The sequence below is a fragment of the Indicator indicator genome, chromosome 31 (genome assembly GCF_027791375.1).
Source record: "Indicator indicator isolate 239-I01 chromosome 31, UM_Iind_1.1, whole genome shotgun sequence".
In the NCBI taxonomy this organism is placed as follows: domain Eukaryota; kingdom Metazoa; phylum Chordata; class Aves; order Piciformes; family Indicatoridae; genus Indicator; species Indicator indicator.
Genome location: NC_072040.1, coordinates 4,141,963 through 4,162,278, shown reverse-complemented (window position 1 = coordinate 4,162,278; position 20,316 = coordinate 4,141,963). Strand labels below are relative to the sequence as shown.

General features: G+C 44.2%; 1 protein-coding gene across 1 annotated transcript in view; it reads right to left on the bottom strand.

The window, feature by feature from the left end:
- Positions 1 to 19,981, bottom strand: part of CSPP1 (centrosome and spindle pole associated protein 1) — a 28,466-nt gene extending 8,485 nt beyond the window's left edge. The window contains exons 1-16 of the mRNA XM_054394692.1: positions 19,880 to 19,981; positions 18,686 to 18,782; positions 17,641 to 17,741; positions 16,589 to 16,612; positions 14,247 to 14,327; positions 13,233 to 13,334; positions 12,242 to 12,687; positions 10,819 to 10,917; positions 10,149 to 10,231; positions 9,305 to 9,398; positions 8,505 to 8,562; positions 5,371 to 5,543; positions 4,714 to 4,835; positions 3,183 to 3,261; positions 2,739 to 2,859; positions 1,856 to 2,003 (exon numbers count right to left, since the gene is read on the bottom strand). Coding sequence (XP_054250667.1) covers positions 1,856 to 2,003; positions 2,739 to 2,859; positions 3,183 to 3,261; positions 4,714 to 4,835; positions 5,371 to 5,543; positions 8,505 to 8,562; positions 9,305 to 9,398; positions 10,149 to 10,231; positions 10,819 to 10,917; positions 12,242 to 12,687; positions 13,233 to 13,334; positions 14,247 to 14,327; positions 16,589 to 16,612; positions 17,641 to 17,741; positions 18,686 to 18,782; positions 19,880 to 19,981 — 1,930 coding nt within the window. The remainder of the gene's footprint in view (positions 1 to 1,855; positions 2,004 to 2,738; positions 2,860 to 3,182; positions 3,262 to 4,713; positions 4,836 to 5,370; positions 5,544 to 8,504; positions 8,563 to 9,304; positions 9,399 to 10,148; positions 10,232 to 10,818; positions 10,918 to 12,241; positions 12,688 to 13,232; positions 13,335 to 14,246; positions 14,328 to 16,588; positions 16,613 to 17,640; positions 17,742 to 18,685; positions 18,783 to 19,879) is intronic.
- Positions 19,982 to 20,316: the final 335 nt, after the last annotated feature.

Below are 20,316 nucleotides of genomic sequence, written 5' to 3'. Positions count from 1 at the left end.
ATGTTGATGGTTTTCCTTTACCAGGAATGATTCTTCAGAGCAAGCCTCCCCTCTCCCCTGCCCAAAAATGCTGTGGGGTGGAAAAAGGAAGAGCTCAAAGACAAAAATGCCTGACAAGCACGTTTACAAACCAGCCCTCCCTTCTAGCTTCTTACAGCTGTACAACCCTTTGAGCTCAGTGCTGGTCTTTTAAGCAATAAATCTCTACTTGATTACTCTTAAGGGTGGTAATTGAACCACTGAGGTGGATTTTGGTCTTCATAATAATCCAGATGTAGATTTCTGTAGGTAAGCAAAATGATTCTCACCAAGATGTACCTGGAGCCTCTCAGTTACCATAAACAATCTGATTTAAGGTTGTTAACTGAAGCCTGCACAGATTTCAGATATCTTTTAAAACAGTCTGATAATTAGGAATTGCTGTACTCAGTTAAGCACACTCCAACAACTAGAAATCACATCCCTCTCAGAAAACACACATTGGAGTCTCTAAAGCCATTTACAGACACTTTCAAGAGTTAGCAAGCCTGGTCACACTGCATGAAGGAGATTTGACATGTGTCATTCAGCAGGAACCCTTGGTTCCTCACTTTGACAGAGAGAAGCTTCCCAGCAGCTATATGCAGAGCCCAGGCTAACACAAGCCCTGCATTTCCCTTCCACCCATTCCACTCACACCATTTTAGCACCTAGAGGAAGCCAGGCACCTACACAGGCAGTGCCTAATGTGAAGCAATGTGAGCACATCCACCAGCTCTTGGGATGAACACAAGCTCGGAGCCTCAGCACAAGCTTCTGAACTCTTACTTTGGACACACAACCCTTAAAGCACTGAGACTTTAGTCCCAGCCTCAAACTGCACTGTGAATGGAGCCAGGCATCACTCAGGAGTCATCTTATTTATAGAGAAACTGGCCCCCACAAGTGTCCCATGCTTTGAGAGCTCTCATGTTTTATTAACAGGAGACATTTTAAAAGCCTCCTCAGAATCCCACACCACATCCCCATGACAGCAGCATCAATTTGTTTCACATTAGGAATCAAGAGCTACAGAAGTGCAAGCCTCTCACTCAGATGCTAAGGACAAAAATGAACAGAGCCAGCACAGGGCAGGATTTGGGCACACACCAATCCCATTCTGCCTACTAAGGACTCTGTATTTCAGATAAAACATTCCTGTAAGGTTCACCAGAACCAGGATCAGGGACTTGAATTCTAACCTTGTAACCATCTCTGATTTACTGGAGGGGTGGATGAACAACTTGCCCTGATCTTGCCTATCTCCCAGCTCACTGCTCCCATCTTGTATAAAACAGCACTTGAAGGCAAATAAACCTTGAAAGACAACCCCTGCTGGCTGCTCTTTATGTAGCTATTTACCAGTAGTGTTACTTGGGGAAATGCAAATGCTTCACTTAGTTTGAATAAATACATAAAGCTATCTCTGTCACAAGTAGACCTTTCTAAGCCTAGAAGTTATTCAAACCCAAGCAAACCACTAACCTCATTGCTCCTGGAGAATGGTCATCCTAAGTCTTCACAACACACTTCAGCACATCCACATTGCAGCTGATTCTGTTTACTATCCTCCTCCCTTTACTTCTGTATTGTACCCTCACTTAGAGCTGACATGTGCTGTGTTTCCCTATATCCCCAGATCCCATTTTGTTCAAGCTGTGATTCTCCAGAAATCAAAACAGTTCCTCACTCCAAGACTCCTGGAGTGCATCTGCTCAGAACAAGTCTGTTTGTCAAGGCAGAGCCACCAGTGTTACTGAGCACACCTGAGCAGAGCCCTTACCATAGCAAGAACACATCCACCCTGCCAAGACAGCCCACAGATTGGCACACGTACTTATCAGGTTTCCTTGTGCATCTCTGAGAGCAGCACCACCACCTCCTCTTCCCCAGGGGTTGTAGCTCCTCATCTCTGCCTCCAGCTTGGCTTCGTAACGTTCCTTCTCCTCCCTCTCCTGCCTGCGGCGCTCCTCCCTCTCTTGTATCTAAACCCAAACCAACCAAGGGAAAAAGAAAACCAAAACACAGAAAGGGAAATAAGATAAGAACATGTCAGTGCCACTCAGATGAGTTCTAGCAAAATCTCTTCTGAAATAAGAAGCCTTATCATGGTCAAAACATTTTATAAAGCAAACCCCTGCAAGGTGTTTGCACTTAAAACACTTGGAGCAGGGGACCAGGACGTCTGCTGAAGATAGGAGGCTCAAGGGATGTGTCTACTCTGTCAAGAAGCTGAACAGAAATAAGACACCACCTCCAAACTCTCTGGAAGGTCACATTGGGAAGCTTTTGAATAAGCATCCAAGAGATCATGAAGAACTTAGTGAAATTAGAGTGCTCCCAATCATTCCAGCAGCCATGGAATGACACAACCTTGCTGTAGGCACATCAGAGCCAAGCAACTCACTGCCTTTAAGATGCAGGCTCTTATGGATATGAAGGTAATGCTGCAATATATCATGACACAGTCCATAATATACAGCCATGCCTGTTTGCTGCCAGCCTTAACATTCTCCTTGCCTCTGACAAAAAAAAAATTGCTGTCCACCTGAAAAGGTAAAAGGAGCTAAGGCAAGGTCAGAGGAATGGGAGGAAGCAACGAAGGGAGAAAACCTTTTCCTTGTAAACCAATGAAATATGTTTGAAAGAGTGCTCCAGTTCCAACCATTGTATGTGAAGAAGTACAAGAGGAAAGCATCAGCAGCTTTCTCTCTCAGTACCTGCTGTTGTAATTCCTGTTGGTAAGACAAAGTTGTCTCTTTGGAAGGCTTCGGCTTCTCTTCAGAAAGGACTCCTGTGCTTCTCTGCCTGTCTCCTGTACTCCTCTGCCCAGTGTTACTTCTGCAGTAGAAAGCCACACATAGAAAATGAAAACATCACAGGGGCCAGAGGGAGGGAATAAAAAAAAAAAAATAAAGAAAATACTAAAAATCTTTTCCTGAAATACTTCAGAGCTGCAGAATCTGGCAGTTTAGAACCTCAAGTGTTTTCAAAATCAGGAGTTCACCCAATTATTGACTTGATAGAGACTCTTCACTAGAAGTTTGAAGAGTTGTCTTTAACACTTTATTTCAAAGCCATAAAACTGTTGTCAGCAGAACACTTCAGAGGTGAAAAGCCAATCAGTACAGACAGACACAAGACTGAACACAGCCAATACTCACACAGGCTGCTCTGCTGGGGCTGGGCCCACAGGAGGATCCAGAGTAGTTGTGGGCTGCATTCCCATCACACCTGCACCATCTACAGAGTGAACAAAGCACCACTGTCAATGCTCAGCTACAAACATTTGCTACTGCTCAAAAGAGCAGAGCTCAGACTGTGACTGCAGAACCACAAATAGGCTCTCAACTTCTCCAACAAACTGAGCTCATCCTCAAAGTACACAGCTGGTTCTTAAAATTCAACTAAATCCCTTCAAAATGTACAAATTCTTCATGAAGCCCCTTGCCTCCTGCAGAAGGCAAAGAATCAACCAGGTTGGAAAAGACCTTTGAGATCATCAAGTCCAACCTATCACCCAATACCTACTAACCAACTAAACCATGGCACTGAGTGCCTCATCCAGTGCAGGACATAAAGCATCTGTACTGAAACAGGACCTGCAGCACTGCCACAGCAGGGCTGGAACTCTGTGCATGCCACTGCTTGTGCTCCAGGCAGCCAGAGAGGCACCTCCAAAGCAATTTCACACTCAGATTTGAAGAGCTGTCAATGTTCCAGTTTGTGAGCACAAGCTCTAGGACAACCTAACTCTCACACATGAAGGATTAACTTCTTTCAGACTCTGAACTGTAAGCTGTTTGATCCTGCAGGTTAAAGGATAAAACACAAACACCACCAAGGCTCAGACTCAAAACTTCCATGAGGTAAAACTGTGCTCTGGAAAGAAGATAAAGCAAAGGTAAAAAAGGTGTCTGCAAATTAAAAGGTGTTTCTGAAACTATAAGCTCCTACATTCCAAGGTAGGGAGAAATTTACAATGGAGGAAAAAAAAAAAAAATTCAGTCTAAAAACTTTTTGCTCTTAAATTTCTGCAAGTCCTCAGTGGATCCTGGTCGATTTGAATGGAATCTGTAGGAGCTGTTATTGTAAAGGAGTTTTCTTTTCTGTTTTGGTCTCCTTTGGTTTAGTTTAACTTTTCTTAAATTTTGTTGGTTTTTTTTTTTCTGTAGAAAAGTAAAAAAAAAAAAAAAGGCAAAACAAACACCAGCCCATCCAGTCCCTCATTTCATTCAAGAGATCATCATGAAGCAGTCAAAAGGTAGATTAAAAAAAGGAGTTCTTAAAGGTTGATTCCTTCATGCAGCTCCTTTCAAAACATTTCCAAATAGATCTGAAACATTACCACCACCCAAACACAGAACAATGATGATTTAAACAATTCAAAGTAACAATGTTTTAATTATCAAGACTATGCAGAAAATGACCTGGGAGGTATAATGGCCAAGCAGCTAAGGCTAGAGCTTTGCTTAAGCTATGGACAAGCTCTGGAAGCCAAAATCCTTTCTGCAGTGGGAGAAAGCTGCTTCATTCCAAACCAGCACTGAAAAAAACACCTTTTTCATTCAAAGCACACCTAAGAAACAGGTTTACACTGCTGTTCCCAACTCTGTATTCTTCCTTATGGGACCAGATTAAAAGCAGGCATCTGAAGCCCTCCAAGAACCAGCCCACCCAACCTCCTCAACTCACAGTAGGCCAGACTGGGGTCCAGAGGATTGTGTGCCCCATAGAAGTAATAGGCATCATCATAGGGGGTTCTGAAGCTGTCTGCCAGCACTGGTGCTGGAGGAGGTGGTGGCATCAGGGTGAGCCTTGAAGAAAAAGGAACAGAATCCTTTGTTTTGTTGTGAAAGAAGATCATCAAAAGAAAGGCAAAACAAGGAATTCACTAAGGAATAACAAGAACTAAGCTCAGCCCAAGGGCAGTGCATGAACAGGACACAGTAAGCCTCAGCAGGGCAGTGACCTCCTCAGGAGCAGTACCTGGACCCCAGAGGTCTAGAGAACATAAACCAAGCATCCCCTCTTCAGCTGGTGCAGTTCATGGCACTCACTGGTTATTGTAATAGCAGTAAACAACAAGCCAAGGATTAGGCCCTGGTTTAAGGGCACAGCACAGCTTCAGCCACATGCTGGAAGGTCTTTTTCTCTCCCTTAACTGTTTGGCAATGCAGCCTTCCTGGCTGGTTCCAAAAGCAGTTTTTTCAGAGCAAAGTAGTTTAGTTTTCCATCAGTTGTCACAGCAGTGTTTGTACCTGGAGCAGGAGTCCACACCCCACTGAGCTCTACCTGAGCACCAGAACCATGGCTTATTCAAGGTGCAAAATGAGGAGGGTGGGGAAGTACCTGGAAGCTGCTGTTTCAGCAAGGGTGCTGGCAAGGCCCCTGTGAAAGTCTTCATTCACTGGGGAGGTTGAAGAGGCAGGCACTGGGGTCTGGAAAGCCACCCGAGGCTTTTCAGGAGGTACCTTCTCTTCAGGAGCTATTGCTGAGAAGCCAAACTGCTTCAACCTGTTTGGCTGAATGGAAGAAAAACAGAGGGAAGAAGAAAAACAGACACAAAACAGTTCTCTTGTTATCAGTAGGAAATACTCACACCTCCACTGAGGTTGCAACAAAACACTTCACTGGGTCCCAACTAGCTGTTCAAACTTCCAGTAACGGCATTTTTCCCTCCCAAGGAATTCCTGGCAACCCAACACTACCATTTGATCACAGCTTTACCAAATCCACTCCCTGTGGCTCCAGCTATTGGCCAGAAAGCAGCAGCATTTCCAGAGCTGTCTGTCCTACAGCTTACCCAGCTGCCAGTTTCCTACCCAGATCTTCACATGATGCACAGGAAAGGTTTCTGCCATCTCTCCCCAGGACAAAAGAGCTGATGATTAGGAAAAACTGAAAGCAAACATACTGAGACCTCTCTCAATAAACATTTCCTTGTAATATGTTTTAAGTTTCTTTGATTTTCTTCATTTTTTTCACCCACAACTACACTTTGAGGGTTTTCTTGTTAAGCATCAATGTTTATTGGTAACTGGCAGCCTCAGAAGAAAGTCAAAGGCAACATGCAGCTAAGGTAAAGGCATGCAGGTCAGCTGCAGAAGTATCCTATCAGCCCAGCAAGCCACCAGCTGCTGTGTTTGGTTAAAGGAGGCAACCTTAGAGAAGGCCAGAAGGGAAAAAGAGGAAGTCAATCATAATATAAATAAAATAGACTTTGCTTCCAGATGTAGTGGTCCTAACATTGTGGTGCTCCAACTAACATGCAAAGGAATAGCAGCAACTAAGTGCCCAATGTCTACCAGCAAACCACACAGCCTCCAGCACAGTACCAGCAAAAGGTTGTCTTTACCTCCTCCCCACTCTGCAGCAAGACAGTGGACAAAGGCAGTTAGTGCTCACCAACCATGACCTACAGCCTCAGGATTAAAGTTCTCAACATCTACTAGACATGAACTTTTGTTTGTAACATTTAACTTCATGTTTCTAGATGTGAACAAGAAATTAGATAATAGATAGGAACTACAGGAGCTGAACAGAGCCTGGGCTGCAGCAAAAGCAGCATGGCCAGCAGGTCCACAGGGCTGATCCTGCCCCTGTGCTCTGCTCCAGTGAGACCTCACCTGCAGTGCTGTGTCCAGCCCTGGGGCCCCAACACAAGAGGGGCATGGACCTGATGGACAGGGTCCAGAGGAGGCCACAAAGATGATCAGAGGCTGCAGCAGCTCTATGGGACAGGCTGGGAGAGCTGGGGTTATTCAGCCTGGAGAAGAGGAGGCTCCAGGGAGACATTAGAGCTGCATTTCAACCCCACAGGAAGGCTGGGGAGGGACTTCTTAGAAGGATGAGAGGCAATGATTTGGGACTGGAGCAGGGCAGATTTAGGTTGGACATCAGGAGGGAATTCTGTACAGTGAGGGTGGTGAGACAAATGGAACAGATTGCCCAGGGATGTGGTTGAGGCTCCTGGAGACATTCAAGATCACACTGGATGTGTCCCTGGGCAGCCTGTTCTAGTTGGAGGTGTCCCTGCTGCCTGCAGGGGGGTTGGACAAGATGCCCTTGGAGGATCCTTTCCCACCAGAAGAGTCTGACTCTGAGCATTATAAAGCAGTTTGAAGGTTTTTAACTAATCTTTTCTGATGCAGTGACTGGAGCAGAATATTTAAACCAGGCTCTCAACTAACAAGTTTAAGGAACTGCTCTCAGAGTGCCCCAGATTTCAGCTCTTGAGCTCATTTCAGAGGGGACTCTAGCACTCAGCTCATCCTGGGGATTGTTTTCTTTTCAACAAGCAGTACATACAACAGGCTGCATTTATAGATCCTTAATCAGGCATTGCTATTTAACCAACCTGTAATTAACCAAGAAATCTACCTAATTAGAATCTCTCCCCAAGAGGCAATTTAAAGCTAACAGTGACTGATGCTAAATGAGTGTAGCAATTCTACTTAATTGAAGGCTTTCAGCTAAATTAAGGGCCTTAAAACATTCTTCATGCCCTGGACTAGCTCTGGATACAATCCTGTTCCTGCCACAGGCACTTTCCAGTCTCTGAGGTGCACAAGGTACAGAGGGTGCTGCAGCACAGCCTGCTTGTGCTGGTCAGCTTTGATGAGACAGAGCTGTTTATGCTACTCACACACCCTGCAAGGCCAAAGGAGCTGGGATCTCTGCTCCCTCCTCCCTCTGCTGCTGCCTAGCTCCCAGCTGTGCACTCCAGCCCTCTCCCCTCTGCCCATCTGAACCCCTCACCAGCCAGCTGGCCTCTCTAAGCCACCTAGAGCAGCAAAAAGCTACAGCTTCTTGGCAGCTACCTGAGCTGAATCACTTTGCAGAAGGGATCAAACAAGCACCAGAGACTTGAAGCAGGGAAGACAGCAACATGCAGCCAGAGCTCTTAGTGCTCTTCCTCTCCATTTAGGAGTAAGAGATTTGTTTCAACTTCTATTTCAACCCTGCCTGACAGCATCTCACAGCTGCTCGTGCATTTTCATTTTCTAGAAAACAAGAACTGCTCTCAGCTCTGCTGAGCTCTCCAGAAAGGCCACAAGTTTCTGTGTTGTAGCCTCCAAAAGCAGCCAGCACCACTGATAATTGAAACTGGTGACCAGTTAAATTAATAACCAGTTTGTTCTTGCTTGAGAGAAGTGGATCATTGTTCTCAGCCTACCACTGGACACAAAACTCTTTCCTGTGCACAGTGTAAAAGTACTTTTTACACTGCTTGTACAAAACTTCCAGTGGGTCACAGAAAAGCAAATTTTTGATAATTTTCATGAAGATATTTTCCTCCCAAGCTGAAGGTGGTGCATTGAGTTACAACCTTGGCTTCGATTTTATTCCAGGCCAGTCCCCTGCTAGAACAAACCCACAGCATTTATCACTCTGTACAAGCCCTGCAGAGCTTTATGTCTGAGACACCAGTGTGTATGTAACAGTAAAATCTGTAGAGGTGAAAGCAAAGCCACATTCCTTACCTGCTTTTCTGGGTCTCGAGCTCCAGAAGCAGCAACTAAGAGCTCGAGTTCCTTCTCACTGTTGTAGTTAAAAAAAAAAAAAAAAAGAAAAACACAAGGCTCAAATCATCTACTCCACTTAAAAAAGAAACCCCAGCTACCATAAGAGGGCAAACCACCACACTGATTTTCACCACAGCCTTTTCAGGACGTTACATTTATGCAAAGTTTCTAACAAATACATTGGTGTTAATGCCTGAGAGTACAGCAAGAAGCACTGCAGGGCCATTTCAGGGCTCAGGGTTCTCCAGCATGCAGAATTTTCCAGGGAAACAGTCACTAGGAACTGGGTTTTAATTCCTTATCCACCTCAGCAGCATCACTGTGTGGTATTATGCACCCATACAATCATACAGCTGCTGCTAGGCTGGCAAGGAATTTGTATTTTATTATTCTGCATAAACTAGTGCTTTGAAAGGTTACTTTCCTGAATTGGAGGGCAAACCAAGACTAGCCAAAGTAATTAGATAACCCTCTAAGAGCAAAGAAGGTTACGTTCAGTTGGAGCTTCTTTAGCCTTAAAAGGAAACTAAAATAATTTTGTAACATGAAAAAAAACCAAACATTTTTTCCTTTGTTCCATTGCAAGTTGGTGAATTTCTGAGAAACTATGGCTCTCACACCAAGCAGAGTAAGTGGATGCAAGATGGCCTAGCTAGCTGGAATTCCTTAGTCATGAACATTGCTGTTACCACACTGAATTCATGGAATCCCTTCACATTCCAGCCCTTGCCACCAGAATTCCCAGCCCCGTCCCTTACCGCCGCTTGTTCCGCTGCTGCTCAGCTATCTGCTCCATCAGCTCTTGCCTGTACTTCTCTTTCTTCCTCTGGAGAAGTGCTTGGTCCTGGTCTCCTAATGGGAATTGACCATGGATTTGTGTAAATGCTCCAGAAAACACAATTTTCTACTGGCCAAAACCAGTGTCTTTCAGTCAACACCAACACACAAGAGCAAAGCACAGCCTGGGAAGGTGCCCAGGAGCTCTTCCCTGCCTTAATTAAATCTGGTCCTGACATGCAGCTTGTCTGGAGGATGGAATGATTCTGACAACTCTTAGCCATTTTTTCCCCTCACAATTCAAAGGTTCCCCTCTGAGCTCCCAAAGGCTCCCATATGACAGCTCCTTCATTCTTGTGCCTTGATGTCCTGAGTTGAGCTAGGAATGCTATTTTCAACCATTTCTCTCTACTATGCTCAACAACAACAACAACAACATTTCCTGCTACATGCTATGGCTACATTTAGGCAGGAAGATGATCAGAACCACTTGCCCTTGTACATTTCCCATATTTCTGCAATTAAAGTTCAATACAAAGCTGTGTCTTCAACAACACAAAGGTTAATATTCCTCCTGTGCTTCACTGTGTAAAAACATGTCATGTCTCTGGGCCTAAACTGTTCATGGAATCTAAGTTTGGAGTCCTCACAATCTGAAATCCCTCTTACATGAAAGGGAAAAGGTTTGCTTTTTCTCTAGGTAAAGTCTTAGGGACACTAGCACAGAGAAAATAAGTGTTTTTTCCTGCCTGAATTATTCCCAGAGATAAATAAAACCTGCAAAGCAGCCTGCCTGAAAGCCACAAATGAGGTGTTCCTACTTACCAAGGACAAGGCCTGTGGCATATGGCACTTTAGCTGCAGGCTTGGCCTGGTCATTAGCAGAAGAGCTAATTTGCAGCTGATTTCTGGCAAAGACAGAGGAAATGGAAAGATCAAACTCCAGTTTACCAGCAGGCTGAGCAAAAGGTGACAGAGGCATATGCATCATTAAGTGGTAAGTTTATGACAAATCTTTCCCCAAATCCAAAGGGCTGGAAGTGTTTCCCAGCTCTTTTCTGCCTGTGGTTTGAGGCCAGCAGGAGCACTCAGCTGAGCATGTGAGCAATGTTGACAGACTGAGTGGTGCCAGTCAGGAGGGCTTTACAAGTGTTCTGCTTCTGCCTCACCCACTTAAATCTCTTCAGGGCTTGCAAAACCAAGGCAAGAGGTAAAAAAGGGATTTTGGAATAACTATCCAAAAAGGAATCCAACTTGTTGCAATCATTAAAAGCCTTTGGCTGGAGAGCAGGGGATTTGTTGTTTCAAGACAAAAACTGGCATGTGAGCTTCTGTTGCTGCTCTCAGAGCAAACATGTTCTCCTTGCCTACTGCATCCTAGCTGCAGGAAAAGCCATCAGCCATTGCAGACAAGATATTAGAGGTTTTAAAGAAATTCTCCTTTGGCTTTGAAGCACAATTAACATTAAAAAAAAAACCTCACTGTGTGCCATACCTGGACTTTCCAGCTCTGGAGGTCTGCTGCACACATGCCCTCTCTAACTCATCTTCATAATCTGCAGGTACATCTCTTGCTACTGCATCCAGGTGGGGCCTTAAAGAAAGACAAAAGATCCCATCTGAAATGAAAGCTCCAGCAGTTTCTTCTCCTGGCCTGAAACCTGCTTTATTGATTTCTAGCATCGTTCCACTAGGGATGGATCAGTGCCTTCTGCATCTTCTCCTTCCCATCTCATCCAGCAATCTGCTTCCTGCTGCCTCTTTAACACAGTTTGTTTGCTATTTTTCCAGCAACATTGTATGAATAAATTCCTGCCCCCCCAAACATAGTATCTGACACAACTCATTTATTTAGCCTCCCAAATGCTTCCAGACATTCCACTTTCTCCACAGTTAATTGCTTTTACAATGCTACTTTTTTTAAAGGCTCAGAAAAGCTTTCAAATGCTATTTTTGCAGAGGAGTTGTTTCAACTCTACTGGCATTTGCAGAGTTTGACTTCATTCAATTTAGAAAACACCTTTGTATTAGAGTATTTTGGGGTTGGTTTTTCCCAGTTATTAATTTAATATGCAGAAAATTCTCCCTGTAAACAATGACTTAAAAGACCAGCAACAAAACAGACACTTCAGAGTGGTGCAATTTGCCTTCTGTGTTTTTTTTTTTTTTTTCCCTGGAGGTGTTAATTTCAGGGGGGCAAACAAAAAGGTGGTTGTGTTGCCTATCAAAAGGCAGACAGTGGTGTTTCTTTCACTGCAGCAACTGCAGGGAAGTCATTCTGGCAACAGGCTTAAAGGAAAATAAAAAAAGTAAAGAAAAACAAAGTAAACCCCAAATGCAAACACTCGTGTTTCCAAAACCTGTAAAGTGATCAAACCAACAGTCTTCTAGCACCTTCTTACAACTTGTTTACATACAAGAAGCTTTACTCCTTTACTTCATTCAAATGTAGCTGCAGAAAACAGATCTGCTTCAGGTTTGGAACTACTGCATACCACAGCCCACCTGGTTCTGAAAGCAGCCATGGGCTAACTGAAGGAGGCCAGAGAGGTAACCCCTGAGTGATTCAGAGGGTGATGCTGTTTGGTTTTCTTTTAGCTGAGACAGCTAGAAGAGAGATTGGTTACTTGTACCCCAACTGCCAAAGTGCTGTACCAGTTCACACAAACACTTTTGAACCTGAGCACTCCACAGTATTGGGCTTCCTCATCCAAGCAGCCTCTGCCCCTTGATGTATGATGCAAAGCTTTAGGTACTGGCCTGATTTTAAAGTATTTTTTCCAGAACTTATTACAAAGCTCATTTTTCAAGTACAAAGATCCTGCTTTCCCATGTGAATCTTGGCTAACTTTCTATGAGAGCAAGCCCCAGCTGTCAGCAAGCAGCACAGGAATCAAGGAGGAGACAAAGCAGAATACCTCTCAGCATAAGACACCCAGGGAGTTTTTCTGCTGTAAGCACTTTCACATCTCAGTCTAGACTCCACTTCTTCACCAGTCTCAGGTTCATAGTCCATTCTGTAGAACCTTCTCCCAAAGTCATAACCTTCATCAAGTCTGTGATGCTTCCTGATGGGAATCCCAGACTGGCTGGCAAATCCACGTCGTCTTTGACTGGGAACATCCAAATCCTCATCAAGTCTTCTGCTCAACAGGCGACCTCTCAGTTCCACCTCCCCACCCAGCCCGTGGTACCTGTCTTCCTCCAGCCACCTCTTGCTTTGCAGCTCCTCATAACCTTCTGTAGAAGTGAAGGCATCCTTCTTGGGAGGTTCTGCACCTGTATGACTGGGCTTTGCTTCTGGAGGTTGGTCTGGCTGCAGCCTGCTAACAGCAGCAGGGTTTCTATTCCTGTCCATCTCATTCTGCTTTACAGGGGGGGAAAAAAAAAAGAAATACATCAAAAATAACTGAATCTAAACAAATCACACTGAGCAACAAAATGGGTTTGGTGTTTCTTCAAACAATCCCTAAAGTGGTGCTGGAGTGATGGTGAGCAAGAGAAAGGCTTCAGTGAGAGATTAACAGCCAGGAGGTCTGGGGTTTTTCCTGAGGAGAAGCAGCAGCAGTCTCCCTCTTCTCTACTGGTTCTCAGCAGAATGGCTTTCAGTGCTGGCTTGGGCCTTTTACAAACTCCAGCCTGCCCTTCAGATGAAGGGGTGCGAAGAATCAAACACGACTGAGCAATCCAGGGCCTTGTTTCAGACAGAAGAATGATTCTACTGGATAGACCTGAGCAAAGTAGGGATCAAGAACTCTGCTGTATGACTCGTAACAAGGCTTGCTAGATACACTAATGAAACAGTGGCCTAAATAAACATCCTTTGCTTACTTTGTGTGTCTTAGTCAACGACGAACCAACTGACAAGATCAGTTCTGTTCTGTATCAGCTGCAATAAAACTGCATTACCTCTGTGTTCTTCTTCCCCAGGTTCCTGAGCCTTTCATTCCACTCTTCTTTATCCCTGAGGTACTGATTGTACTCCTTGTTTCTTTCCAGACGTAGTTTCTCCTACAACAGGCAGTGAGGATATGCAATATCTGGATATTACCTATAAATGTTTTCCCAAATTTCAAATCAAAAATAGTTCATACTTCAATCACCACAGAAGCACCAACTTAGTGATAGGTTTGCAAGTGAGACCAGTGCTCTACAATCAGCAGCTGCAGGCTTTCTGGCAGTGACACCACCAAACCTGCAGACAGCTCTGAAAGCTGCCTGAGAGGCAGCTGAGCAGCCAGGGGTGTCATTTACTGGTGGCAAACCCCTCAGGAGAGCATTGGGTCTTCTGCCTGCCTGCAGTTTTAACCTCAGAGAAGAAACCCAAGTGTGGAAGTTAACCTCTAAGCACGATCTGCCCTGAGGCTGAGTGCTTAGCAGGGCGCAGTGTGACCTCTCCTGGCAGCTCTTCGGCTCTGCAGCCGCAATGAACGCAGGTACAGAGGCTAGGATGCATTGCTTGAGCTGCTGGGGGATAAACCCATCCATGATCAGACACATGCCCAGCTCACACACATGCCCAGCTCAGACAGGTCTAATTTCCACAGAATTCGTCAGAGATTCTTTATCTTTCGCTGTTCCAGCACACACACTGTGCTGAAGTGCAAAACTCATGGCTAACACTCAGCACAGATGCAGACTAGCACTGAGAGTCCTTGTGGCCTTGCCCCTTCCTGGGCATTTCATTCTTGGTGCCTGCCTTTTCTTTAGTCCTTGGTTCAGTTTGGAGCTTTTTCCTAGCAGCAATTTTAACTTCTTTGAGCTCTCACCTGGCTTCAGCACAAGTAAGCACAGCAAGGGCAAAGCCAACACATTTCATAGAAGTCTTGCACTTGGCATCAAGCTGGGCTGGCATGGAGCTTCCCACGAAGGGTTAAGCACCCATCTTAGCACCCACTCGCCTGACTGCCTCCAGCTATTTACCTGTGCAGATCTTCGCTCGTCAATAGGAAGAGATAATCCCTGAGTGTATGGATCCACTTCACCAGGAGTCAGGTAATTCTTCTACATTAAAAACAAATGAAAACCATTCAACCTACTTCAAAACACCAGATCTTACTTGGCAAATGGTTTCATTTTCTGAAATAAATCTGATGGATTTACTGAAAGACTGAAGCCAACCTTCACACTGTGAAAATGTAGGATGTGCTTGGAACACACAAATGAAGGAATCAAGGAATGCAGAAAGGGCTTTGCCAGGCTTTCAGATGAAGTTTGGAAGTGTTTGTCACTTCTTCCCTGTCACACTGTTTCAAGGATTACCTAAGTTAGTCCCTGTACAGTAACAAAATCCATGTTGTAGTTTAAACCCCACACCATTACTCAGCTCTCCTCAAAGCCAGCAGCATAACCACAAGCACCTGTACAAGTTCCAAGGCTACCTTAAGATGAAAAATTGCCTTTTCTAACTGCAGCAAACATATGGAATCCCTGCTAGCACCAGCACAGGCATCACTCTGCATCTCAACACTAACTACAGTCCCCAGACTTTTTGGGATAATGACCCACCACCAAATTCTGTAATTCTTTAGGGACTATCAGTCACTTTCCAGCATTTCAAATCAACCACCAGAGCTGGAACAATGCCTTAGCTTCCAGGCCTAGTGGCTGCTTCATCCATCACTCATTTACTAAAAGCACCCCCAGGCCATTCCCAGTCCATCATCTGTTTCATAAATCCGATTATCCTTAATAAAAAGATCATCTGTTTGAGAGGCAGGGCTGATGAGGGGAATGGCTTAGACATGGATGTCACCAGCATTGTTTCCTTCCATCATCTGTGTCATAACATAGCTTAAACGCTTAGAGGCATGTCAGCCAGGAACAGCTCTACCCTTTCCAGCACAAACCCACATCATTAGAGTTCTATTTCACAACTACACATCACCAGATTTAAGGGATTTAATAACCACACAAACATTCAAGCACTGGGACAACGACATTACCATGGAGATCTAAGGTATTTTTTAATAGAAGCAAATAAATTGTAATCCTCATTAGGTTAATTATTTTCCCCACTTTGAACACATCTGTAGACATTACCTCTGATATTCAAAGGCTATCTGCCAAAATCAGAGGCTGATGTGGGAATTTCGTTTTCTACATAGTGAGACTAAAGACGTTATCAACCAAAACATCTTCACCATGACAGCTGCTGAAAGCTGCTTCATCTCTTTGTGTGGGGAAAACAAATTAAAAATCATTATCCTGACTCTTCCTCAAGCTAATCTGTATTACACCAGGAAAAAAAACCACTTTGTAAACCTAGGTTTGTAACAGTGAAGCTCAATTGAGACTAAAACACTAAGAAGTTAGTGTAAAAATTATTTGGCTACTTCAGTCAGAATTGGGAAATATTAAATTTTAACCTAAGAGTTTAACTCTGAAAATTATTTTAAATTTAATCTTAAACAAGAATCATTTTAGTTAGAGGTTGAGAGGGCAGTTAGTTGATTCCAGTACATGCTAACATTGTTCATTCCTACCACCTGCTTGTTATTCAAAGCCAGAAGCTTGAGCTCCATGTTACCTCCTGATTCTTGACTAAAGTTGCTTCATTTGACAATTATACATAAAAGCACAGACTGGTTTGGGTTGGACAGGTCCCCCAACCTCCCCTGCCACATATACATGGCAGTATCATGAGATAAATCATTAACAGCTAGTGTAATTAACAAAGCCTGCAAAAACATGCCTCTGGCATGGGTGTTCCCCTCACACCACCTTCATTCCTGCATTCTGCACACTGGGTGCTAGGCTCTGCTGCTTTCCTGAGCACCATTGATGAGATTTCAGAGACAGGGAAGAAAAAAGCCCTGACTCTGCTTCCAATGCCATACTTCAGAGCTCATGATTTTATTCCAGCATTATAAAGTATGGTTTATGAAGAAAAAAAAAAACAAAACAAAAAAAACCCCACACAACACAACAACTCTGAAATCTTAACATGGATGTAACTGACAAGCCTTGAAGCAAACATCTGCTGAAAGAAAAGCTTTTGTAGCATCAGCATGAGCAGCAACGGGAAAAAATCCAATCAACAAGTGCTTATGAATCTTATTAACAGAAGATGATACCAGCCATCACCTTGCACAACCACTGCTGTTAATCACAACTGATCACCACAGCATGCACAAGCACACCCAAGCACAAAAAAAGCAATCATTTATTTATTTCATTTTTAATTCAAAGAGCACAGCTTTCAAACAAAACAAAAAGGCACTAATTTGAAGGGGGGGGGGGAAATTATATGGCAGGCAGCCTACCTTTCTTTTTGCCTGTGAAATACCCTAAAAGTCAGGGAAAAGATACTATTCAAAAGAGGAATTCAGAAATATTTGATTTCAGAGTTCTTTGCTCAAAGCCAGTTTATTCCTTCATTTTAAGACACTGACAATCAGCACTTCCAGCCAAATTGAAACATTTGGCTCCTGATTTTTTTTCCCCTGTTTGGCTAAGGGACACAGGATATTCCCAAGGTGATTACACCACATACAAACCATTGCCATTTGACATTTACTGTTCATGCTGAGCAGAACAAAGAGGGGTTATTGATAACATTGAAAAAAAAGCTGTCAATGGAGTCACACCAATTACAGGAGCATCCTTACCTGAATGAAAGGCCACAGAACACAGAGGGCTTCAGGAAACAATCTAATTTAAATTAATGAGAAACTAAGAAGTAGAACCACAGAAGGGTTTGGCTTAGAAGGAGCCTCCAAAGGTTATCCAGTCCAACCCCCCTGCAGTCAGCAGGGACATTCTCCATTACAGCAGCTTGCTCAGAGCCTTGGCAAGGGTGGCCCTGAATATCTCCAAGGATAGGGCCTCAACCACCTCCCTAGGTAACCTGTTGCAGTGTTCCACCACCCTCCTGCTTCAGAACTTGTTTCCCACATCCAATCTCAATCTGCTCTGCTCTCATTTCAAACCATTGCCCCTGGTCCTGTCCCTGCAGGCCTTTGCAAACAGTCCCTCTGCAGCCTTCTTGTAGCCCCTTCAGGTACTGGAAGGCTGCTCTAAGGTCTCTCTGGAGCCTTCTCTTTTCCAGGCTGAACAAACCCAGCTCCCTCAGCCAGTCCTTACAGCAGAGACAAATAAAAGCACTTGGAATAAAATGTGTTAAGTAATACAAAGCTGACAGAGAAGAGATCTGATGAAGCCTAAAATATAGAACCTTCCCCAGCAGTAACATTTGGAAATGAATGATTTAAGCCTGCAAACTCACCCATCACTCAGCCATCTAATAAAGGTCCATCTAAATGAGAGGCCTTCTAGGAGTCTCCCTAAGCTGAGGGAAGCAGAAAAGAAGCCTCACCTGAGAAAGGTACCTCTTATAATCCTGGCGAAGCTCCTCTTTCAGCTTATGCTTTTTTCGTTCATATTCTTCACCAAGAGGCAAACTCAAGCCGCAGTCACCTGCAAGTTGCACAAATATTGTTGCTCTGTTGTTTTGCACCAATAAAAAGCACAGCCTGCAAAGCTACAGTTGGTTTTTCACTAGGTATTGGCAAGAAAAAACAAACTATACAACAAAACTAGAGAAAGAAAGGGTGAGGAGCATCTGGAAGAGGTTGCCCAGGGAGTTTGTGGATGTCCCCTCCCTGGAGGTGTTCAAGGCCAGGTTGCATAAGACCTTGAGCAACCTGGGCTGGTGGGAAGCATTCCTGACCATGGCAGGTGGTTGAAACTGGATGATCTTTAAGGTTCTTTCTAACCCAAACTATTCTATGAATCTATGAAAATCGCCTTCTGTCATGAGGAGTTGCGGAGGGAGTAGAGAATAAAGGACCAGGTGCTTCTTCTGCCCAACCTGGCATGAGGAATGTATCCTTTTGGAGTCAAGTACAGACAAAAAAAAATGAACTTCCAAGGCTTCTGCTGCATCCAAATACACCAGGAACAGAGAGACCATCTATCAGGGACCAACAAGCAGCTTTTCCTAGAGGTTTTTCATTTGTTTAGGGTTTGTCTTTCCAGAGGGTTGTTCAGGGTTGGTTTTTTTGGGTTGGCTTTGTTGGTTTGTTTTATTTGTTTGGAGTTTTCCATGTGTTTGGTGTGTGTTTGTTTCAGGGGGTTTTCATTTGTTTCCTTGTGGATGCTTGTTTGGTTTAAATGAAGCTTCTTTTACTTGCTATAAAGGTAAGTGCTTTACACATTATCCTTATCCAGAACATAGCATAAAGAGAAGAAATTCCACACAAGCCCAAAATGTTTGGAAGACTTTAGAACTGGTGTGCAATTGATTTATAAAAATCATCACTAAAAATCCAAAGTACTCATTCCCTCCCAAAAAATTCTCAAAGGTAATGAAATGCTATTTCAATCTAGAAGACATTAAAATAAATCTATAGATACTGTACCTAAAGGATAGCTCTGGTGACTGTTTGGAGGTATATTTTCTTTAGCCATGGAGATTAACATTTTGCTAGTCTCTGAAAGCTTCTCTGACTCTTTATTCTGAAAGCAAAACAAACACTGCTGCATCACAAGGTAAAAGGTAAAATACCCCAAGTAAGAACAACATTATTAATCCCTAGTAAGAGCAAAGTTATTGACAGAACTCTTAGCCCTGGAGAATGGAGAAATTCAAAGTGCTGCTGGATTAACACATCAAGCAAATTGTAACTGCTGTTAAAAGCTCAAGCTGTTTGGGGCTTTGGAAGTCAAAGAACAAATCAAAACTTTTTTTAGCAAGGACTTCAGTTTGGATAATTTAGATACAGCTTGTTTGCCAGGTGCTGGCACACAACTTCATGGTGACCTGCACATTATAAAAGCTTTATAGCTTTAGATTAAGTACTCAAATTTCTAGGAGAATGATGATAAGGATGGATTTTGTGTAATTGCCTGCATTAAGTACTTTGTATTTTGCATCGCCTGGATTAAGTAGTTTGCCGTTTGTATTTGTTAGTTTCTGTAACAGCAGTTTTGAGGATGCTTATATCCTCTCTCCCAACTCGTCTCCCCGCTAGTCAGTTTCCCAGGGGAAGTGGAAGGAAAAGTATCCACTGACAAGTTTCCACCCTTGTAGAACACAGATGTTGCTGTGTGCGGTGGCAATGATGTTTCTAAAGCCTACACAAACACAAACTATCCTCGGAAGAGATCAGTCTCACACACAATCCAGTAAGAGCTCCAGTTCCGAGAGCACAGCAAAACCAAGTTAAAACCGTGACCCTAGCAACGGGAGCGTTTGTGGCTCAGACCCAGACACCGCCGAGACCCTCCCCCGCAGTGGCGGGGAAGGAGAACAGGGGGCACAGCGCCAAGCCCGGTGGCTGGAGAGGAGAATGGGGGGGCACAGAGCAGCCGGCCGGGCTGGGAAGAGGAGGAGCGCGTACCGGCAGTGCGGCGGGAGCGGGGACCAGCGGCACAGGCTCAGGGAATCCGCCGGCTGCTGACCACCGGCCGCTCACCCGCGGCCCGTGTGACGTCACGGTATCCAAGCCGCCATTGGCTGGCACGGCTGCCAATCCGGCGCGGCCCCGCCCGGCTGCTTAACCGCATCGTGGCCGACAGCGCCTTTGGGCTCAGGAAAACCGCAAAGCTCTTACCCTCAGCTCCATGTAGGGTGGATCTTCTTCCAGCTTGGCCTTATCCTGTGCCAGCTTGGCCTTCTGCTCCTCAATAAACTGCTCTAAATCGTCTGCCATCATGTCTGAGGTGACAGAAAAGACACAGAATGTTGCCCCGACATCAGAACCTGAGCAAGTTAAACCTCAGTCATGTTTACATTTGTTGTGCTTTTTCTCCTCAAACTACAAGCCTTAAGATGTTTGCTGGGTCAGCAAAACACCTGACTCAGGAAACCCAGCCATGGAGAAGGTTAGTTGATGTCAGAGAGAAAAAGATTCCAGATGATAAGAATGAAAATATTTCTCTTATCTTTTTTCCTAGCTTGGTTATAGTGTTTGGAGGTTGTCTTTAACTGCAAGTCTACTACTGGCCCTTCACTACACACTAGCACAAGATGGTTAATAAACGGTAACAT